Source organism: Meriones unguiculatus, chromosome 2 (genome assembly GCF_030254825.1).
Source record: "Meriones unguiculatus strain TT.TT164.6M chromosome 2, Bangor_MerUng_6.1, whole genome shotgun sequence".
NCBI lineage: Eukaryota > Metazoa > Chordata > Mammalia > Rodentia > Muridae > Meriones > Meriones unguiculatus.
In genome coordinates, this window is record NC_083350.1 from 44252350 (window position 1) to 44274748 (window position 22399).

Here is a 22399-nt window from a genome sequence, read left to right on the forward strand (position 1 = left end):
AAAGATACTTTAAATATTAAACAGGATAATAGAATTCATACAGAAACAACAATATATAATAGAACATTTACACTCAGAAAAGATTTAAATAGTAACAAATAGATCAATATAAAGAATAAAAGTGAGATATGTCAAACATAATGAATTTTGAAGTAGGAGTTCAGGTAAAAGGAACCTCTTAAAAGGTGATAGCAAGGGAAACTTTAAAACATAGAAGCCAAACGAAAGCAAAGAATAGAACTCATTGACACAGGAGACAACTTCCTGAACAGACCATCAACAGCACAGGTTCTAAGGTCAACAATCAATAAATGGGACCTCATGAAACTGAAAAGCTTCTGTAAAGCAAAAGACACTGTTGTGAGAACAAAACGACAGCCTACAGACTGGGAAAGGAGCTTCACCAACCCTATATCTAACAGAGGGCTGATATCCAGAATATATAAAGAACTAAAGAAGTTAAAAAGCAACAAATCAAGCAATCCAATTAAAAAAATGGGGTACAGAGCTAAATAGAGAATTGTCTGTAGCAGAATATAGAACGGCAGAGAAACACTTAAAGAAATGCTCAAAGTCCTTAGCCATCAGAGAGATGCAAATGAAAATGACCCTGAGATTTCACCTTACACCCATCAGAATGGCTAAGATCAAAAGTGACAACACATGCTGGAGAGGTTGTGGAGAAGGGAGAACCATTTTCCATTGGTGGTGGGAATGTAAACTTGTACAACCACTTTGGAAATCAATCTGGAGCTTTCTCAGACAATTAGGAATAGTACTTCCTCAAGATCCAGCTATACTACTCCTAGGCATATACCAAAAGATGTTCAAGTACACAGCAAGGACATTTGCTCAACCATGTTTAGAGCAGCTTTATTCATAATAGCCAGAACCTGTAAACAACCCAGATGTCCATAAACGAAGGAATAAATACAGAAATTGTGGTACTTTTACATAATGGAATACTACTCAGCAATTAAAAACAAGGAAATCATGAAATTTTCAGGCAAATGGTGGGATCTAGAAAAGATCATCCTGAGTGAGATATCTCAGGAGTAGAAAGACACACACACAGTATATACTCACTTATTTAGACCTATAAGAAAGGATAAACATACTAAAATATGTGCACCTAAAGAAGATAAACAAGAAAGAGGACCCAGAGTAAGATGATCATTCCTCACTTAGAAATACAAATGGGATGGACAGGCAAAGTAGGAGAAAACAAGTAACAGGACAGGAACCTACCCCAGAGGGCCTCTGAAAGACTCTACCTAGCAGTGTATCAAAGCAGATGCTGAGATTCATAACCAAACCTTGGGCAGAGTGCAGGGAATCATATGAAAGAAGGGGGAGTTAGTATGACCTGGAGAGGATAGGAGCTCCACAAGGACCAAATATATCTGGGCACAAGGGTCTTTTCTGAGACTGTTTCTCCAACCAAGGACCATGCATGGAGATAACCTAGAACCCCTGCTCATATGTAGCCCATGGCAGCTCAGTCTCCAAGTGGGCACCCTAGTAAAGGGAAGAGGGAGGGACTGTCTCTGACATGAACTCAGTGGCTGTCTCTTTGACTTTCTCCTCCCTGCCCCTCCTCCCCCTCCCAAGGGAGGAACTGCCTTGCTAGGCCACAGAGGAGGACATTGCAGCCAGTCCTGAGGAGACCTGATAAGCTAGGGTCAGATGGAAGGGGAGGAGGACCTCCTCTATCAGTGGACTTAGAGAGGGGCAGGGAGGAGATGAGGGAGGGAGGATGCGATTGGGAGGGAATGATGGAGGGGGCTACATCTGGGATACAAAGTTAATAAACTGTAACTAATATAAAAATAAAAATTAAATTAAAAAAAGAAAACAAAGAATACTGATTTCACAAAATAAGAGAAAGATGTAGAAGTACAAATGTCTGGATAAGTAAGGAAAATTCATAGATTCTATGAAAAATGAAAGAAACAGCTGTAACAACAGAAAGATAAAATGTTATTAATCTCAAATTTGTGGGATATAGCATATTTTCAGAATATAAACTGAAAAACATTTACAATGTGAAAGAAGATCAGCAATAGAGACGAATATTAGCTATCATTGTAAATATTCAAATGTATGGATTTTAGATTCAGGGCAATGATAATAACACCAAAGGTGAGTATTTTACATTTATATGACCTCCAGTGGAAAATTGAAAACAATAAACTAATTTGAAAACAATTTTAAAAACCGAAAATATTAATTAAGAAGATGACAAAAGCAAGTTGTACTGTAGCAGAAGTAACAGAGAAGGTAAATGAATAAATCCACAAAGTAAGAAACACAGTGAATGAGTCATTTAAAAGTAATGTCAAACCACATAATGATCTCAGGGAAAATTAAAAACAAGGTTACTATGGCTAAGCTCAGTGGGTCACTAAACAGCAAAAGTACAGGGATGTGAGGAAGTGGAGGTGATTATGGGTAGAGGTGAAAGGACCCCAAATGCATTATACAAATATATATTTATAAACTGAGTTCAATAAAAAAAATAAAATTTTAAAAAGAGTTTTTCTGGTAGACTGCTTCATTAGAAGATCTATTATAAAATTAAACACACAAATCAATTTCACGGTTTCTTTTGCAAAATTAGGTAAATAAAAAGATATAAAGATATAAAAGTAAATAAAGTATACAAATATTTAAAATTAAAGTAAGAAAAAAATTCAAGGAAATAGGAGAATAGGCAGAGAATAGATATAACAATCTTTTTGTTAGTTTGTGTTTTGAGACAAGGTTTTTTTGAGACAAGGCTGTCCTGGACTCCCTTTGTAGACGAGGTTGGCCTCGAACTCACAGAGATCCACAGAGTCTGCCTCCCGGAGTGCTGGGACTACAGTCATGCACCACTGTTCCCAGCTGATGCAACAATCTTCACACTTGGAAAGTAGGCTGCAGTCTGCATGTACTATTAGTGATGAATTAGATAATTTATAAAGCAGGATTAGGAGAAGAGAAATGTGTGCATACTCATCTAACACAAGCCCCAGTCTCCCAAAGAATTCACCATCTGTGATAACTTTAGATAAAGCAATAACTAGAACAATAAACTTTATGAAAGACTAAGAACTATTTATTAAGAAAAATAAAATGATTAGTCTTGTAGGTTTTTTTTAAGAAGACTATGTATCTTTTTTGTTAATAGAACCCTCTTTAATGATTTTACTGTGTACACATATACAAAATTAAATACAAAAACCAATTTCATAACATAATTTGTTACAAGGTTGCTATCTATTAACAATTGTTACAGGAGAGAAGGTAGCCAACCTTAACATTGATATGAATATATACATATTTTGTATGGTCCAGAAGTCAATTAACGTTATCTCTACATGTGGACCAAAGATAAAACTAACATTTCAAATTAAAATTTGTCCAGAAAAAAGTTTGTAATTTTTCAGATAATTTAACCAAAGTATGATTTCACAATTTAATACTTAAGTGAATAATTTTTTCTAAACTCCATAGTAAGATATTTTATTGAAAATTTTTCATATATTTTGAAATTTTTCCTCCTCTTCTAATTTCTTCCTATTCCTTCCACTTCCTTAATCACCCAACATTAAGTTCTTTTATCTCAATTTCAAAAAAGGAAGAAAAAATAAGAAACAAACAAACAAACAAACATTTCCAAGAAACAGGAAAAAACGTGAAAACAAAAGTCTTCACTTTTGAAACGTCACAGAAACAAAAGTCAAAACAAACAAGCAAAAGATCAGTAAGGCAAAAGATGTCAGAGGAAGTCAAATAAAGCAAAAAGTCTAAGAATGGCCCCAATGGAGACAGGTTTTCAATTCCCCCGTCCCACATAAAATCTGCAGGAAATGGTATAAGTGGGGGAAAAAAATCCAGTTTGGGGAAGATTTATCCATAATGTTCTGTGAGTGCTGCTTCATATTCAATGTCTTCGCAGATGTGCCTAACTTTCTCCATAGCCTCTTTGCTTTCCAATGGTCTGCCAGAGTGTAATGTTCCGAGGTTACAAGAGGAACTAGAGGGCCTAAGTGTCAAAGATACATTAGGCAAAATAATAGGTTTTTTACTGATCTTGTCAGTGGCAAAAGCCAGTGCCAAAAGAAGTTGGCATTTGCGGGAGTGACAAACTAGAGAGAAGTCATAGGTATTGTGAACAGTGATAATCAAAACATGAATATTCAATGCAAGTAAAGTGTTTATCTCTCCCCCAGAATATATCAGAAACAAAACAAATGTTGCTAACTTATGTAACATAATAAGAAATTATCAAAATTAATTCTACATTAGATTGCGAAGAAGTGGCAAGAATTCCTAAACACAGTCTATGTTTTCTAACCAAATTTCATTAAAGTTTAAACCTAATATAGGAACACTTTATGAAGCTAAAATAATGAACTGCTATATTACTATAGTAGTAAATGATGAAGCACTATGTTAACAAACAGTAAATTAATGAAGTACTATATTACTTAACTAGAGGGTATTATAGACTATTTAGTTAATAATGGCAAAGTGAAATGCCTGAGGCAAGAATCCTGAGACCGCCAGTCACTGATATTTTATACACACTTGTCTGTCGACAGATGCCAGCAGAGTCGGAGGAACTTATTCACATTCCTTGTGGAATGTAAATTGATACAACTATTATGGAGGTCATACTGCAGGTTTCTCTTAAAACTAAAAGTAGGGTACCGCAGAGACACGGCTGTCACTCTTCCTGCTCATATGCCTGAAATACTCCAGCTCGGCAAACGATGGATGTGCTTGTGCAGCCATGGTTGTTGTGGTACAATTCACAAAAGTTAAGAAATGGAATCATCCGAGATGTTCATCGACAGATGAACGGGGTAAAGAAATGTGTAACGTAAGCGCAATGGAATTTTATTAAGCTGTAAGAATGAAATAATCACATTTTCAGAAAAAAAGAATGCAACTGGGCACCATTATGTTAAGTGCTATGTGTGTGTGAGTGTGTGTGTCTGTGTGCATGTGTATGTATGTATATATATGTATCTATGTATGTATATATCTGTGTATATTTCTGTGTTTATATGTGTTTCTGTCTGTGTGTGCCTGTGTATATCTCTCCATGCACATGTATGTATGTGTGCATTTTTGTGTGTTTTTGTATGTGTCTCTGTGTGTATAAGTGTGTCTATGTGTATGTCTGCCTGTGTATATGTGTCTGTGTTTGTGTGTGTGTGTCTCTGTATATTGTGTGTATCTGTGTTTGTCTGTGTGTGTTTGTCTTAATCTGTATATCTCTGGGTGTGATGAAAGCTGAAAGTAGATGTGGGAAATGATTAAGACAGTATAAAGGATGGAAAAGGAAACTACAAAAAGTATAACAATTATTCATATGTAATACGATGACGGTACACATGGCATAAAAAATAGAAAGTGAAGGTTGCAGAAAGACACACATGGAATTCACTCAGTTCTAAGAGGATATTAGCCATTTAATACAAGATAAACATACTACAATACACAAACCTAATGAGGTTAAATAACAAGGAGGACCCTAGGGAGGATGCAAATAGAATAGACATGAAAGCAGTTGAAGAGAGGGAACAGGATGGAGCCTACCATACACATTCTCTTAAAGACTCCACCCAGCAGGGCATTGAAGCAGATGCTGAGACTCCCAGCCAAACACTGGGCAGAGCGAGGGAGTCATAGGAAAGAGTAGGGGGAGTAGGAGGGCCAAGAGGGTCAAGAACTCCAAAAGAAGAACTCCAACAGAACCAACAAATCTGGACCCATGGTGGCCTACAAAGACTAATGCACTAACCAACTACCATGCTTGACGGGGACCTAGACCTTCTGCTCAGATGTAGCCAATACACAGCTCAGTCTTCACCTGGGTTCCCTAGTAAGGGGAGCAGGGGTTGTCTCAGACATGAACTCTATTGCCAGCTCTTTGATCACTTTTCCCTGGCGGGGGATCATTGCCAGAGCACAGAGGAGGAGGACACAAGCAGTCCTAATGAGACTTCATAGTCTGGGGTGAGAGGGTAGGGGAAAACTCCCCAGTTTCTGAGACATAAACAGGGGAGGAGAATAGGGGGAAGAGGGAGGGAGAGTGGGACCAGGAGGAGATGAGGAAGGGAGATGTAAAGTGAATAAATTATAAAAAATAATTTAAATTAAAAAAAGAATAAAAAGCAAGTGAAGGTTTCATGGGAACCACTATTAGGGAAAGGATAAGAACAAAATAAAATGTCATATATGTTTGAAAATATATCATTTCATATGGTAACTTACAAGTTTTAGAAAATAACAACTGATATAATTGTCAGAAAACAAAACATTAAATTAAACAAGAACAGAGATAAAATATGCATGCCATGAAAGATATAAACAATAAAGAACATTAATGAGGAGTTGGTATTTCTAGCATGAACGCTAAAAGAGAGAAAAATATTGAACTATAATAGGCAATAACTATAAAAAATTCAGATATAAATATAATGAAGGCATATCAAATCTAAATGCTAATACATATGAAAAACCAATTACATGTATGACTACACAAATATCAAATACAATGATGCAATAAAAACATGAATATATAAATAAATATTTTCTAATTGACATTAAGCCATGAAAATATCCATACAATGACTAAGTCTAAATAGTTTTACAATCATGTTTTCTCAAGTAGTATAAAACTTTGTGTATCAATAATTTACAAGTTACTCTAATATATATATATATATAATTTTATTGAGGTATTATTTATATGTCATAAAATTCACTCAACTATATAACACAATTTTTAAATAAATCTACAGAATTGTAAAATATCATCAGAATCCAGTTTGGAAATATTTTTCTACCTCAGGATTTCTAGGCCCATTATATATGTATTAGGGTTATATTGTAATATAATCCTGTCACTTGGATCCCACTTTGGGCAACAGCAGAACCACTTTTTGACTAAATTTGCCATTTCTGAAAATTCCCTACAAACAGAATCTTAAATATTATTGTTTGATTCTATCTCCTTTAACTTTGCAAATTGTTTTTTATATTCATTTGTGTTGTAAAACTGCCTGCTGTACAGTGTTTATCATTATCAACTTATACTCCACTTCGTGCATATAGTTTAATTGTTTATCAGCTCACCTCTGGACAGTTATGTCTTGAATTGATCTGAATTTTAAACTATTAAAAGCAATTGTAAAATATTTCTATGCATGTCCATACATGTCTGACTTTGTGCTTCCAAGGATTACGTTTATAGGGGTCTGTGGTATATGTATGCGTGAAATAAAAAGTGGGTTAACAAAAGGAGAGGGAGAAACCTATGTTCCTTCTTAACTATGCACATTCCATCCCCCTAACCATGAATTTACGTTTAATGTATCATTTTATAATAAAGACATAGATTCAAAGTCCCATTCTATGATATTGACAAATCTTGCGGTGTTTGACACTATAGATTTATAGTTCAGTTTGAACTTATGTATTAAATGATCTAATCCTTTTATATGATTGGATCATAGCCATGTATCATTTAATTATGGGGTCATGTGTTGAGAAATACATCATTTGGATGATTTTATCATTGTAAAATCATTGGAGAGTGTAATCTCACAAGCTTAGATAGCATGGCTGACTACTCACCTATGCTAAACCATAACATACACACACACATATATATAGTATAGGATAAACATACTAAAATCTGCACACCTAAAGAAGCTAAGCAAGAGGGAGGACCCTAAGTAAGTTGATCTATCCTCACTCAGAAAGACAAATGGGATGGACATTGGAAGAAGGAGAAAATGGAACAGGACAGGAAGCTATCACAGAAGGCCTCTGAAAGACTACCCAGCAGTGTATCAAAGCAGATGCTGAGACTCATAACCAACTTTGGGCAGAATGCAGGGAATCTTATGAAAGAAGAGGAAGAGAGAAAGACCTGGAGGGGATAGGAGCTCCACAAGGAGAGTAACAGAACAACAACAACAAAAATCTGAGCCCAGAAGTCTTTTCTGAGACTGATACTCCAACCAAGGACCATTCATAGAGATAACCTAGAACCTCTGCTCAGATATAGCCCATGGCAGCTCAGTATCCAAGTGGGTTCCCTAGTAATGGGAACAGGGACTGTCTCTGACGTGAACTCAGTTGGTGGCTCTTTTGACCACCTCTGCCTGAGAGGGGAACAGCCTTGCTAGGTCACAGAGGAGGACAATGCATCAAGTCCTGATGAGATCTGATAAGCTAGGGTCAGATGGAAGAGGAAGATCTCCCCTATCAGTGGACTTGGAGAGGGGCATGGAAGGAGATGAGGGAGGGAGGATGGGGTTGGGAGGGAATAAGGGAGGGGGCTATAGCTGGGATACAAAGTGAATAAACTGTAAAAAAAAATGTAAAAAATTCAATAAAAGAAAAAACACACGCAAAAAAACAAGCAAATAAAATGATATAATCAAGAGACACAATGAATTAAATGTATGAGTGTGTGGCTTGTGACACATGCCACTCTTTCATATTAAACTGCTTTTGTAAGTAGACTTGCTTCTGGAATAAATATGAAAAGTAAAGCATATTAAATATGTAAACTAGCAACATTCAGCAACGATTGTGCAGTGAGCACAGTTGCATCCATTTCACCTTTACATGGCCGGCAGTGCAGTAAGTTTGTTTATCTCGGTATCACTACAAACATGTGAATATAGTCCTAAGCTGCAATGCCAGGGTGACTATGTGGTCCCTAGACAGTAGGGTTTTAAGCTTTATTATAGTCTTGTAGAGCCCCATAGTTCCTGAGTCCACCTAATACACGACTCTGTTTAAATCTTCCATTTCTTTTTGCAATGTTTTGTAGTATAAGCCACACACTTCTCTTTACACATTTTATGTTACAATTAATTAAATTAATTTATTTATTTCTTGAATTATTTATTGCTAATGAATGTAAGTAGAGTTGGGTTTTATAAATAAGCCTGTACATCAATTCAATTCTACACACACTCACTAGTTCTAACAGTTTTTCCCCCTTGGGAACTTTGTAATTTACATGCATATATTATCATACCACAATTCTGCAATTACAGATACGTTTTTTTCTTTGACAACTGTGTATTTCTTTAAATAAATTTGTCTAACAGTGACTAGAAGTTCCAGCTCAATGTTGATTAAAATATTAAGAATAAACCACTCTTTTCTCTCTTTAATTGTAAGGACAAAGTATTTATTCTTTGATCCCTATCATGGTGCCAACATTTTTTATAGTTGTTCTCCATCGGTAAACCTTTATTTACACAGTTATTTTCTCAGCTGCTGGATTTTGCTAACCCTCTTTCAATGTCTATTATGTGGTTTTGTCTTATAGCCTATCACTATGGTATGCTAGACTAGCTAATAGTTTTTTGTTACTGTAAAGTGAACTTTCAGTGTTTACTAGCTTCGTCTTGCTGGTGGTTGTAATCTTTCTAAGCTTGTGGATTACACTTGATGCAATTTTGTTAGGATTTCCTGATTTTCATTTAACATGTCAGTAGCTTCCTGTTAATAATTGTTTCTTTTGAATATTTTTAAAAATAATGTTGACCTTGTAGAATGAGGTGGAAAATGGTCCTTTCTTTTCTGAGAGACTGTGGAAGACTGGGGCATTTTTTTTCTATTAGTACCCCATAGATTCTCCTGTGCCTGGACTTTCCTTTGATTGCCTTTCTACTTTTTGGAAGGTAGTTTATTTTATTGTATGTGAATCAATGTTTTGCCTGCATGTTTATCTGTGCATCATGTGGATGAATGGTACCCACAGAACCAAAAGAGAATATTGGATCCCCTGGAAATGAAGTTACAAATGTTGTGAACCACTGGGTTTGGGGAATAGAACCACTGAGCCATCTCTCCAGCCCCTCTGAGTCCCTTCTGATTCAAGTCCTTTAGTTGACTTACATCTGGCTTGAATGTTATTTGTGTGTTTAATTATTATTAATTTTCTGTGTTTCAGATGTGATGTATGTCTGAGATGTTATATGATGTGTGTGTATGTGTGTGTAAACGCAGGTATACATGTGAAAGTCAGAGGACTTTTCATGAGACATTGGAGGTCACAGTGCTTCCAAGAATATTTCTTTCTTTTCTTTTCTTTTCTTTTCTTTTCTTTTCTTTTCTTTTCTTTTCTTTTCTTTTCTTTTCTTTTCTTTTCTTTTCTTTTTTGTTTTTGTCTGGCATTGCTATCTTACATCTCTTGTCCCAGAAAGACTCTAAGTCTTTCAAGTTTTGATGCAGTTTTCTCCTTTTTTTCCATTATTTTTATTCCTGTATAAGTCAAGAATTAATTTGCTTTCATAATCTATTTATATTGTCAGCTAATTCTCCAAATACCAAAATCTTTATTTTTAAAAAATTTTAAAGATTTTTTTTAGAAATAATTTATTTGTAGTGAAATTAAGTTTGTTTCTTATTATTTCCTTTATAGTTTTAACATGATTGTTTAGGTATTTTTGAATTAATTTTAACTAACTACTTCAATTATTTTTGAGCCAGAATGAACAACAGTATACACACAAGAACATTTTATTTTTCCCTATACATTAAACTCATAGTCTTCATTTTCACCATTCATATTTTAAAAACTCTACATAGTATACAATGTGCTACAGAGATGAATGGTTGTTATCATTCCCTAAAGTTTATATTTGCTTCTCTTTCTCTTTCTTCAATTGAATTAAATTTTGAAATCTTACTTTATATGATTTGTAGTGGCTGATATGTCTGCTATGAAAATGCAAGAAGCTGTTATTTGCAAGCCTAATCATCAAGCTAAGAGAATTAACATTGCAGACAGAATTCCATCATTTTATAATCTTAAGATTACCACTTAAAATTTAGCAAATTTCATGTTACAGATGTAAACATACAGGTAGCAGTAGTTTTTATATTTGTATGCAAATCTATGTGGCTCATATGTGAATATATATATATTTCATTTACTTGTGTTTTATATTTTTGAACACTGTTAATTGACATTGGAGGTTTAACTAAGGAGACAAAAGGAACAAGAAAGGCTCTTGCAGAGTGGCCTTGTCTCAGAAGAGAAACTTGGATTTCAAAGTAACAACCAAACCCTCCCAGTCTTCCTAGCTTAAACGGTAGTCCCTTTAATTATGAACAAAGGATTTGCAGGTATTGGCAGGTTGAGTGGCTGACCTGGTATTGCTTTAAAAGTGAGACTGACTGAGCCCAGGAGAAGAATTTAGTCAACTATGTTTATGGCGGAGGCTGAAGTTCTCAGACATTCCTGGGCTGCACTGCCAAGATAGATGGTAGCAGAGCTAGACCATGGATGCTAGGAGTAATTAGGGTGTGTCTACCTTGACTGATCATTTTAATTATACATCAGGGTCAAAGGAGGAGGAAGAGAACGAAGAAGCTAAAGAGGACATAGCATAGGGGATCTGGAGGTGATGTGGTCGGCAGGTTTGTGGTAACAGCCAAAGTTCTGTCAGCTACAATTGTGAGATTTTTTTTTTGTAACAGACATTTTCGTTTATATGGAAATGTTTTTATTTTAATTTTGTAATATTTTTAAATTTTATTTTTGGATTTTTTAAAGTAATAAAATATAGTGATCTAGTGAAAGGTTGTGTGATGCTCCTTATCCATTCATTGTCTGTTTTCCCCCCTATTATTTTATGAGTTGTTTTTCTTTTAACCACTGGACACCTAACTCATGCAAAATGTTAACTTGAATCTCAACATGAACATTCCAGGTGTTATACAAGAGAAATCAGAAGGAATAAAGCAGAAAAAGATAAAGTAAAGAGAATGATCTAATGCCTGCCCATATATGGTTAAACACCATGGCTAGTGACACCCAGGGATACAGATTGCCCAAATTGCATAGACAGTAAGAGTTCTGAAAAATGGCATTATCTCTATCTTCCAAGAAATGTTCTTACAGGAACTGGACAAACAGGAGGGGAGAGAAACAGTCCCAGAAAGCTCACCCACCTGACTTGCTCCACCTCTCGGCACCTGACAGTGTTTTCAGAGATGGGTCATGGGTTGGGCCTGTGGACATGCTGTACCAGATACTTAGCCCACCCCTGGACTAAGCCACATTCCCACCCTTCTAAGTGGTTGGCTTCACAACACATAATTAGGAAACAAACAGATAATTCTAAATAGAGTCCAGCATCATCTCCGAAGCAAACATAATTGGTTGACTCCAGATAGTCTCACCTTTGCTGGGACAGTGGCCCTGGTGGCTCTTGACAAATGCCTTGCCCTCTTCTTGAACGTTGCTTCTAATTCCCTGAGCAAGAGGAAGCAATAATATAATTTGAAGTTAGAACTGCTTGCCAACTTTTAGGAATAAAAACTTACATGGTAGAGTTCATTTTGTTTTCTTGAGCCTACTTTGACATGCCAGAGTGAAAAATAGAGCCTTTACTGATGAGCAAGATCGTTCAGCTATCCACACAATGTGGGGAAAAACTCTCAAATATGGACTAGAAGAGGCAAGAAACTTGGTGTTTAGACATATCAGACATCAAATACTTCCTGCAGCAAGAAGACTATCTTGCCAATCTAAACTCTGTCTGTGTCATTTGCAACATTTAAAAGACTATTTACACTGAATTAGACAGTCCATTATCAGTGGGAAAGTTACTATCTAGCAGTCTATAATCCCCCTCTTCCCAGCTAAGCCAACTATTTTATGACACAGTTACAAAAAGAAAATAATAACAATTTAACAAGAGACTCTAGTAATAAACTATCTTGTTCTGTCTTACAGACCTTTACTCCTGTTTAAAATTATTTCTCAATAATATTATTCTATTCATAGCTTTGGCTTCACGTATATGCCAAGAATGAATCTTTGTTGTAAATCAAACATTACCTGGTTCTCATGCTGATTTCAAGTGAATGAGAAAACATCACTCCACCTCATATTCTCCCCTCACCCTAAGTCCTGTCCTGCCAATTTTCTTCATTCTTCAGTCTCATCAGTAGAAGTAAAGCACACTTACAATGCTTTGTTATATCAATGTTATTGAATATGTCACATTAAAACCTTGACATATACCATCTTGACTTTTGAAAAACCAATTAAAAGGATAATTGTCTTAAGTGGGTAAGCCATTTGGTAACAGTGGTAACAGTACTGGAGTCTTGGTAATACTCAGAAATTGAAGAGGGGTCCCTGTTAAAAAATATATTAGAGGTCTACAGTTGTGTTTCAGTGGTACAGTCCTTGCCTAGTATCCAGGAAGCCCTAGGTTCAATCCCTGACACTAGGAAAAATACCCAAAAAGAATCCTGAAAAATAACTGTAATGCTCTGTTTTGAGAATTTAAAACTGATAAATCAAACCTTCTACTGCATCCTGCTTGCCACTGAAGAGAAAGAACTCAAGTTAAGAATATTGTATCATTGCTGAAGCATTGAGCAACAGCCTGGTAAATTTCCAGTATACTAATTCTTTCTGAGCACGGCAGTGAAAGCTGCAGTCAGATCTCTAGTCTACCGCACCCTTGTGTAATCCCAGCAGATTCTCCCCCTGCACCCCAAGAGTCTAAGTGCGTTCTGCATAAATCTTTCTACTGTCTGGCAAGCCACCAGGCAAGTCTGGTTACTTCTTGGGGAATCTTCTTTGCCTCTCATCTACAGCTGAGTCAAGTCTTAACAGGACCATGGAATTTAACTTTCATAAGTTTTTGTTTTGTTTTGTTTTGTTTTAATCTTAGAAGCAGAAAGTGCAACGTGGAACCACACCCCCACAAGACAAAAGGGCTGGTTAAGATACTAGCATGAGGCTCCATGAAAGGCATTGGAAATCCCATTAAAATCTAAGTTGGTGGCAATGATCAAGTTTTATCTGATAGAAGGTGTCACAATGGCCTGCTCAGCATGTATATTTACTTTTTTTTTCAGAGAATTAAAAAATTTTATTGTGGGGTTTCCTGAACCAATCAAGACTCTCTGGAATTTCCTAACGAATTTCAAATCACCTTTTTAACATGAAAACCAGAATACATTCTTTCAAAATTTCTACTTGTAAAGACCTCTCTCTCTCTCTCTCTCTCTCTCTCTCTCTGTCTCTCTATCCCCTCCCTCCCATCCCTCTCTCTGCTGATTAGTTCTTAACACAGAGAGAAAAGTTTTAACGAAAATCCTCATAACAACCTTCCCCTGCTTACCTTTATTCTTTCTAGAAGAGATGCACATTTTCAACTATGGTCCTAAGAGGTGTCCAGCAAGGTGGCTCTGTGAGTAAATGCACTGCCCTACAAGTCTGATAACCTGAACCCCTGGAACCCATGGAAAGGTGGAAGGAGAGAACCTGCTTCACAAAGTTCTCCTCTGCCACCTATACACCCACTGTGGCATGGGCACCCACACTGTCATGCACTCACACACAACAATAATACATTTCTATAAACAGTTTGAAGAAGGCGTTTTCATTTAATGTAACTGCGTTACATGTGTTTATAACAATCGGTTTCATATCATTGTTTTTTTTTTCAATGCAGTTTATTCAGGAACCTTGAACAATCCTCGGACCCTGGGTCAAGCCAGCCCACAGCTTAAATAGCCTCTGGGTAGCCAACCCAGGCATGCCACATGGGCAATGCAGATAGGTCCACATACATGGAAGCAAGCCAGATCCTCAGCCTTAGCCAAATGCGGAATTGACAGAGAGCACTCACCATCGGGAAGGTGGAAGGCAGAAACCAGCTCCACCTTTAAGGCATAGCATTCCGCAGCTCTCTACAGTGTATATTTACTTTTTTAGGTTTTAAAAAAATTGCATTGAAAGAGGAAATTAAAATGGACCACCATACCCTCATTATTTCAGAGACTAGTTGGTCATTTGAACCTGCAGAAGCAAAAGTATTTTACTCACAGTATCATTTTGCACGACATGCATTTATTTTGGAAAGCAATGTCATTGAGGATTTCAGAATGTTTCTTGCCATGGGAACACAAAAGTTTCCCATTTTTCATCAATGCTCGAAATTCAGTGCATGAGTCCTGCAAAAGATATAGTTGTATCATTTAAGCATTTCCTCAAACAACTTTGTTCAATAGCACTATGCCCATGTAAAGAAACTATTCAGTCAACAACAGCTCAAACAACACAAAAATCATGGCTCCAGCTTTACTGTTAGAGACAGTAAGCTCAACTTGATAATCATTTATCTAACAGTTGATTAAACAGAAAAGAGTATGGAGACAAATGTTCCTTAGTGATCTTCCAGGGTGACACTAGTGACCTCAAAGAATCCTTGACACGTCATAAACATTTAATAAGTAAAAGCTCTTCCTTTATTACTATTGTTGTGGTGACAGTGGATGTAACAACTACTACTACAAAAATAATAACAATACACTAAGCTCATACATTGAATACCAGCACATAGTGAAACAATAGTAACAGCTACTAGAATGAGAGAGGATTGCTAGAGAACTGGAAGTAGGTAGATATGTGTATGAGCACTGGACACTGCTAAGAGGTCCTACCATGTACTCTGAAATGTATATTTCATTTCTCATAGCAATATTAGCAGTTATTAATGTTTACAAAGTGCTCCTTCATATTAGGAAAACAAGTTTGTATAATGATTAATTCTCTAGACAAATCCCAGAACCTTTGGCACACCATTGGCCTCATATCAGAGGCTGATTTGCTTCAGAACTAATGGAACTAAAGATTCAGGGTTCTTTTCCCCAAGGCTTAGGACAGACCAAGACACTTGGAATCCCAGTTTACCGTTTGGCACAGTCTCGAGTATTACTTTTGTCTGTGCAACATCCTCAAACACGTTATGATCTTCTAGATTTGCTCTCTGTGTCACTCTGCCTTTGTTTGGGACTGAAGTATATCTGAAGGGCAACAGTCCATGTCTGTGGAAGTGAGCAGAGATTCAAAATGCTACCTTCACTACCAACTGAGAAAGCTTAGTAGACCCTTAGATCAGCCCAGCCAAATCCAAGGTTGATGCTTTCTTTTGATTTTGAAAAAAAAAAAAAAAATCCTAGTTCTGGTGCTTAGATCAGTTGATAGGTAATAATCTCTTTTGTTCAAACTATCAAACACACCTCTCCCCAAAAAACTGATCATAGGAGTGTATGGACTCTCAAAAAAAAAAAAAAAAAAAAGGAAAAACAAAAACAAAAAAGAACCTATGTAATAATTCAGCCTGTCAACAATCATTCTTTATAGATATCTGTTAAATTTAATACTATAATCCATTAGCCAAATAGTGGAAAGATGCTAGTCTGGGTAGCTCATAGAGACCAATGAGTATCATTGTATTTAATCCACCTTCTTATATATGTCTGGAAGCTGGAACTACGTACAGAATGATTAGTGAGAAGTAAAAAAAGGTATCAGTGACCAGGCCATTGTCAGGAAATTTTGCTGAGAGTGAACTGCTAAAACATCTTTGATTATTATCACTGTCCAGTGATCTCTCAGAGAGAAGAAGTAGCAATTTATGGTAACAAACTATCAGCTGGCCACCTGGAGATCTGGTGTCTGGTTCTTAGATGGTTTTGCCAATAGAGAAACTTACTATCTAGATTGGCTAATGTAAATGCTTCGGCAGAGCCTTACTTCTAACAGAAAGGCTAGATTTTTTTCAATAAAAACATAACTCTTGTGAGGTAGATATTGGACAATATGTTTACAAAAAAAAAGAGTCATGATAATAGTAGAATGAAACTAAATCGTTTTAATAGTTAAATCATAAAAGGACAGCATCAATTCAGTTTTGATTAGATTCTATAACGTCACAGTTGAACTCCTAAATCTCACGATTATGTGTAATTCCTTAAAAGTTCCAGTTCAAAAACACAACCTGTTTTTCAAGAAAAAAGTTTTAAGTACAATAAAATTTAATGATATGAAAAAAAAATCAGTGCAAAATTTTCAAACACTGCCTGTGCTCTGGGATTTCATCATGTGCCCAGTTCTCTAAAATTAAGATGCTACCATATTCTCTTGAATTCTCATTTATTAGCCAAAATTGGGTCAAATAATACAAGCCACAAGCAAAATACTTTGTAATATTTATATAACAATATTTCTTTAGAAAAACAGTTACAGTAAGATACAATAAGAAAATACTTTAATCATATTTTAAAGAAGTTTGGTGTAAAAAAGCTGCTTCATTTATTCATTTATTTAATGTTCATGGCCTTTGAGAAATGTATCAAAGTTTTCTACACATGCAATATTGATTTAAATGATACAGTAGTGTAATGCAGAGTGCTTGTGGATAAAATAAAATATGTACATGACAAAGACATGGCCTTTTCAATTATCTTCCAAGTAGATATAAAATGTGTTTCTATACAAGAAGATTTTTTTTCTCAATACCAGGCCTATCACAGTTAGCTGAATACCATCCTGCATCTAGGGCTCAGCCCTCACAGTTGCTTCTACATGAGCTGCTATAAAGTGTCAAGATCTCTCTTGGTTTTTGATCCTTCTTCCCATGCTTTCTCATAGAGAAAACTCTGTGTGCTTATCCCATTTAGAAGTGGAGACAAACTTTAGTTCCTGCAATATTCTGCATATTACTCTTTTTCTTCTTAGCACTATTATTAATGTGCCATATAGTTATGAAATTTATCTACTAATTCCTTTGTTTACTGCTACAAAAATAACGTTTCAGAGCACTACGGGTTGATATCCTTTTGTTTACTTTAGAACAGTCTGGCACTTCAAAAGAAGGTTAGAAATATAATTGCTATTAAATAAATGTTTATTTAATTGTGCATGCACATGTATGCATGTGTGTGCATTGACTATGGACTATCTACAGACAGATCTTTCTTTGTATGACAATTACCAGAAAATATTTTGTTGTATCCTGGCTTTTAGCTGCTTAGTGGAACAATAGTAATTTTGATTAGCATAGTTGATTTTATATTTCTCTATGGTGGTTTAAGGCACTATTTCAGCAATGTTGAGAGAAAAAGAGGGAAAGACAGAGAGAGAAACAATTATATTTGATCCATAGGGACTTGCTTCTCTGTTTTTAACAGAAGCTATTAGTGCCTGTCAGTATGCTCTCTGTGTTATTAACACGAAGGTGTTGGCCACAAATCACTTTTCTTTAGGGAACTTGGAATGAGTTCAATGAGAAGAAGCAAAACTGACCTGATTTTCTTTCCCACTGGCGGCATCTGGGATAGAAATGCAAAAACCAAAGTTACGAGAATGTAAACTATATAATAAATTAGACATGATTCACTTCATGAAGGGAACTTATTGCTTTACTGACAATGTATTTTAAAACCACAAATTATCGTGAATGTATTAAGATTTACGGTGGCAAATCAAGTGAAAGCAGTGTACCAGGAGATGGTCACAAAGGCCCAATCACTTAGGAGGTTGAATTTACTTTGTGAAATAACACTAACATGTTTTCTACCCCTACTAGACCATCTACCTCCCCAAAAACTCATTGCAAAATAAAACATGTCATTCTCCCTTGATAGATGATAGCATAGTGCATATGCCAAATACATCATGCTAACTGAATATAACTTAAAACACTCAGATAATATGAAGCTGAAATTTTATATATGTATATGTATATATATATATATATAATTTCATTTTCTGAATTCTGATGATTCTACTTCCTCATTACAGATGCAAATACCAGAGATTTGTCTGAAATTAAGATTAATTAAAGTCACAGGCTATTGTACTCTCATTAAATTTCTCTCTAATACCTACATTTTTAACTATATATTTATTTTAGGCAACTAGACATCATTTGTGTATAATGATCTCAACAGCTTTATATCTGAGGTTTTGTATTTTAAAATGCACTTGTCAGAGAAAGGTGGCCTTAGCAGTCAAACACAAATTAGAAAATTTATTTTCTAGTTCTCACAAAAGTACTTTATCCTTCAGGAACAATATTTTAAATTCATTTTTAAGATATTTTAGACATTTAAGAATTTTAAGATAAAATTACATATAAGGCAATATTGTTTTAAAACAGTTAATATAATTTATTTCATACTACATTAATTTATTTTAGTATTCATTTGTACATATATTATCAAAACACATGTATTAAATACCGGCCAGTTTTAAGCATCTTATAAGTAGGAAAAACTGGATGCTTAGTGAAGGACTATACAGACTAATCTATTGACTTTGCAGAATTAGTATAAAATTATCAAGAGGGCCTCTTAAAAATAAAAACTCAATTGTTCTCCAACCCCTTCCTGTTTTTAAAGATGGTTCAAGATACACACACACACACACACACACACACACACACACACATTTTCTAAGTGGAGTTGGGTGAGAAAAGTCCCCCAGGCTCTGAGATGTGAGGCAAGAAACTTGAGTTGTATGCAGATTGCTCACCTTGTGTGAGATAGAGAGCCAGGGTCAGAAGCATTGGCACCACCGTGGCTATCTTCATGCTGAAGATGATGTAAGTCGGTTACAGGTTTGCTCTGAGCATTGCTCAGCTGGTGCTTTAAGACTGAACTCGTGAGGCACAGCTCACTTTTATATGTGCTGGTGACACATAGGCAGAACCAGTTGTTCAGGCTCACACTGGCCTCCTTAGAGGACACCATTGAGTTTCCATCTTTTGATATCCTGACCAGCCATGATTACTGCTCAGGTTTAAACAGTAATGTCTACTTCTAAAACAATGATCTATTTTCGCGATACGCGTCCCCAGAAGGCTGAAGAGAGGACCCTGCCTCACATTGATCATTTCTATCCTGTGTGGGCTCCTCTGTAATACTAGCTATGCTATCTCCTAGTTAGACCTGCCTCTCTCTAACTGACCTCCCTTCAGAAGTGAGAGGAGAAGGGAAAAGTAGACAAATTGGTTGTCTTGCCCATCAGAAAAAAAAAAGTAGATTTTCTCTGGAAAACGTTGTGTATGATGAGAGAACCTGGGGTTCCCACTAATTCCACCCATAGATATTCTGAAGTGTAAGATTTCCCTCCCACACAGTGACTACAGAGCTGGCGTTCTTTTCACTGCACACTTGTGGGTGAGAGCAGGAACTTTGTGAAAATGTCTTCTACCTAACTATAAAGACTTCCCTTAGGGCTGCAGATGTGGTCCAGTGCTGAAGCACTAGTCTAACATCTGAGAGATGCTGAACTGCATCCTTGCCCAGACCCACGAAAATACTTCTCAGTCAAAAGACTGTTTTATCCTGACCAAATGCCACACTCCTCCTAAACATTAGAGATTCAAGACTGAACTTTCCATAGTCCATAATATCCAAATTACACTGCTAAATTAAATTTATTCTTTTATTACTCGGCCTTTCTGCAAGGAAAATAATAAGTTATTAAAGATTAAAATGTATGAAATATGATTTTTTTCTAGGATGTTTTTGTCTGCTTGTTTGTTGTATTCTACAAGCAGTACATTATGTATGTCTTTCACAGTGGGCTTAGGTCTCCTAGCTAAAAGACATTTAAAAAAGTAACTGAAGCCAGAACCAAATATTTTGGTTTTAGAAATTCTCAGGGTCCATACCTAATAGAGAAAAAAGGGATCCTGAAATCAAAGACCTTTTTATAATATCGGCACCAGCAAAATCTGAAGTCAGATTTTTCTCCATTTTTCTCTCATGAAATAATTCATTACTTAGAAAACAACCATTGCCGACTAACTTTGTAGTAGTTTTATCACATTTCCGGTGTTGAGCAAGAGCAGTGACCCTGGGAGCAAGGTCTCCGTATAACCTCCGCGGGTTAGAAAACCCAGGAAAACAGGGCAGGGAGTCAGGCGGCCCGTTTCTATTCCTGTCGGTGTGACTACGGCGTAATGGAAACGCACCAGCTTTGGAACAAGATCTCTCCGAGTCCAAAACTTGACTCACCGAATGCTCTGCTGCCTTGGGCAAGTGGCTTCGTTCCTCTGAGACTGTTTCCTAACATGCAAAGCCGAGTAAATAGGCACACACTGTGGTGTGTGCATAGAACTGAACTGTGTTTAACAATACCAAGAATACACGGTGAGCTTTGCAGCCAGTGGTAGCTGGTCTCCTAGCAGCACACTTGGACTAGATAGCGTAGGTTGTCAAGAACCTACGTTATTAAAGTCAACTCGCTCAAACCTGGACCTCAACAACAGTTACAAGTTAACTGAGCATCTGCATTCCAAAGGGAAGTTAAAATCAAAAGCCTCGTTTTCTTTTCATAATTGTGTTCATAAGCATCCTTGTTCCTGTCAAATCATTTTACATCTTGATGGACACATACTAATATAATTTCTCTTGTACCTGCCCAGTCAGACCACATGAAACCTTCTGTGTCTGCTGGTAAGCAAGTTAGTACAATTGAATCAGTGACTGTGTAAAATGCTCGGGTGATCCCGACACCAGACCAGATGAATACTATTCCCAGGGGAGGATGTAGAGCCGGGGAGGAACAAAGGAGCCAACAGTGAGTGTCTCCTTGAGGAATCTCTGCTATGAGGAAACATGAAGAGGCGGATTCCTCCCTTCTGGCAAAGTGCTCCTCACTGACAGCCAGAGCCTCCACTCCCAGGAGGGGAGAACACCCTGTTCCCCAAATATTGAAAGATCCCATTAGCTGCCCATGCCAAAAGGGCTTTCTCTCCAGTTCACTTCAGGAACCTTGCAATTCTGGAGGTCATTAATCACATGCTCTGCCAATCACTCCTGGTTTCTTCTAAACACAGTTATTAAATTGAAAGGGATGAAACTGAAGCTGGGATGAGATCACTGCCAGGCTACCAGAAAATATTCCTCAGATTTCATCCTTGTTTTCTGAACATTCAGTTTACTCATCAAAGACATACAACTATTTCCTCTTTCTAGAAAGGAAAAGGATTGGGTCCTAAAAGCTATGAACTCTCCAATCCTGTTCCTTTGTCAGCCAGACTCAAATCTGAACACAACAGCTACTGACAAGGAGAGATAAAGGAGCAGACTAAGCAGCATTTTTATAGACCAGCAATGGCCCTGAGTAAAAAGGATATTTCTAAACACCAAAGTTAGTTTTCTCTTTTTCTATGCGTTGGGCCCCCTTGATGGTTTTAGTGGTTAATTAATAGCTATGATCTCTTAAAACTCCCCAGCTTTCACAATGGTCTTCCATCTAATACTCGGTTGGTTAGATTTTTTTGTTGTTGTTATTAATTCTCTATAATTCTCTCTCTCTTTTCACAAAAACATATGCACACACACAATATCATGTCTTAATAATAAAATAAACAATAATGATGAAAATTACAATCTTGGTTTGCTTTCTGTTGCTATGAGAAAACATAGCAACATCAAAATCAACTTGGACAGGAAGAGTTTATTCAGCTCCCATGCTCCATCACTGAGCACTGTGAAGGAAAGTCAGGGTTGGAATGTGGAAGGAGGAACTAAGCAGATGCCA

General features: G+C 36.4%; 1 protein-coding gene across 1 annotated transcript in view; it reads right to left on the minus strand.

Annotated features, from left to right (window-relative positions):
• The window catches only part of Spink5 (serine peptidase inhibitor Kazal type 5), a 71874-nt gene extending 52392 nt beyond the window's left edge, over positions 1 to 19482 (minus strand). The window contains exons 1-4 of the mRNA XM_021664017.2: positions 19379 to 19482; positions 18149 to 18174; positions 14885 to 15012; positions 12217 to 12289 (exon numbers count right to left, since the gene is read on the minus strand). Coding sequence (XP_021519692.1) covers positions 12217 to 12289; positions 14885 to 15012; positions 18149 to 18174; positions 19379 to 19436 — 285 coding nt within the window. The 5' untranslated portion in view covers positions 19437 to 19482. The remainder of the gene's footprint in view (positions 1 to 12216; positions 12290 to 14884; positions 15013 to 18148; positions 18175 to 19378) is intronic.
• Positions 19483 to 22399: the final 2917 nt, after the last annotated feature.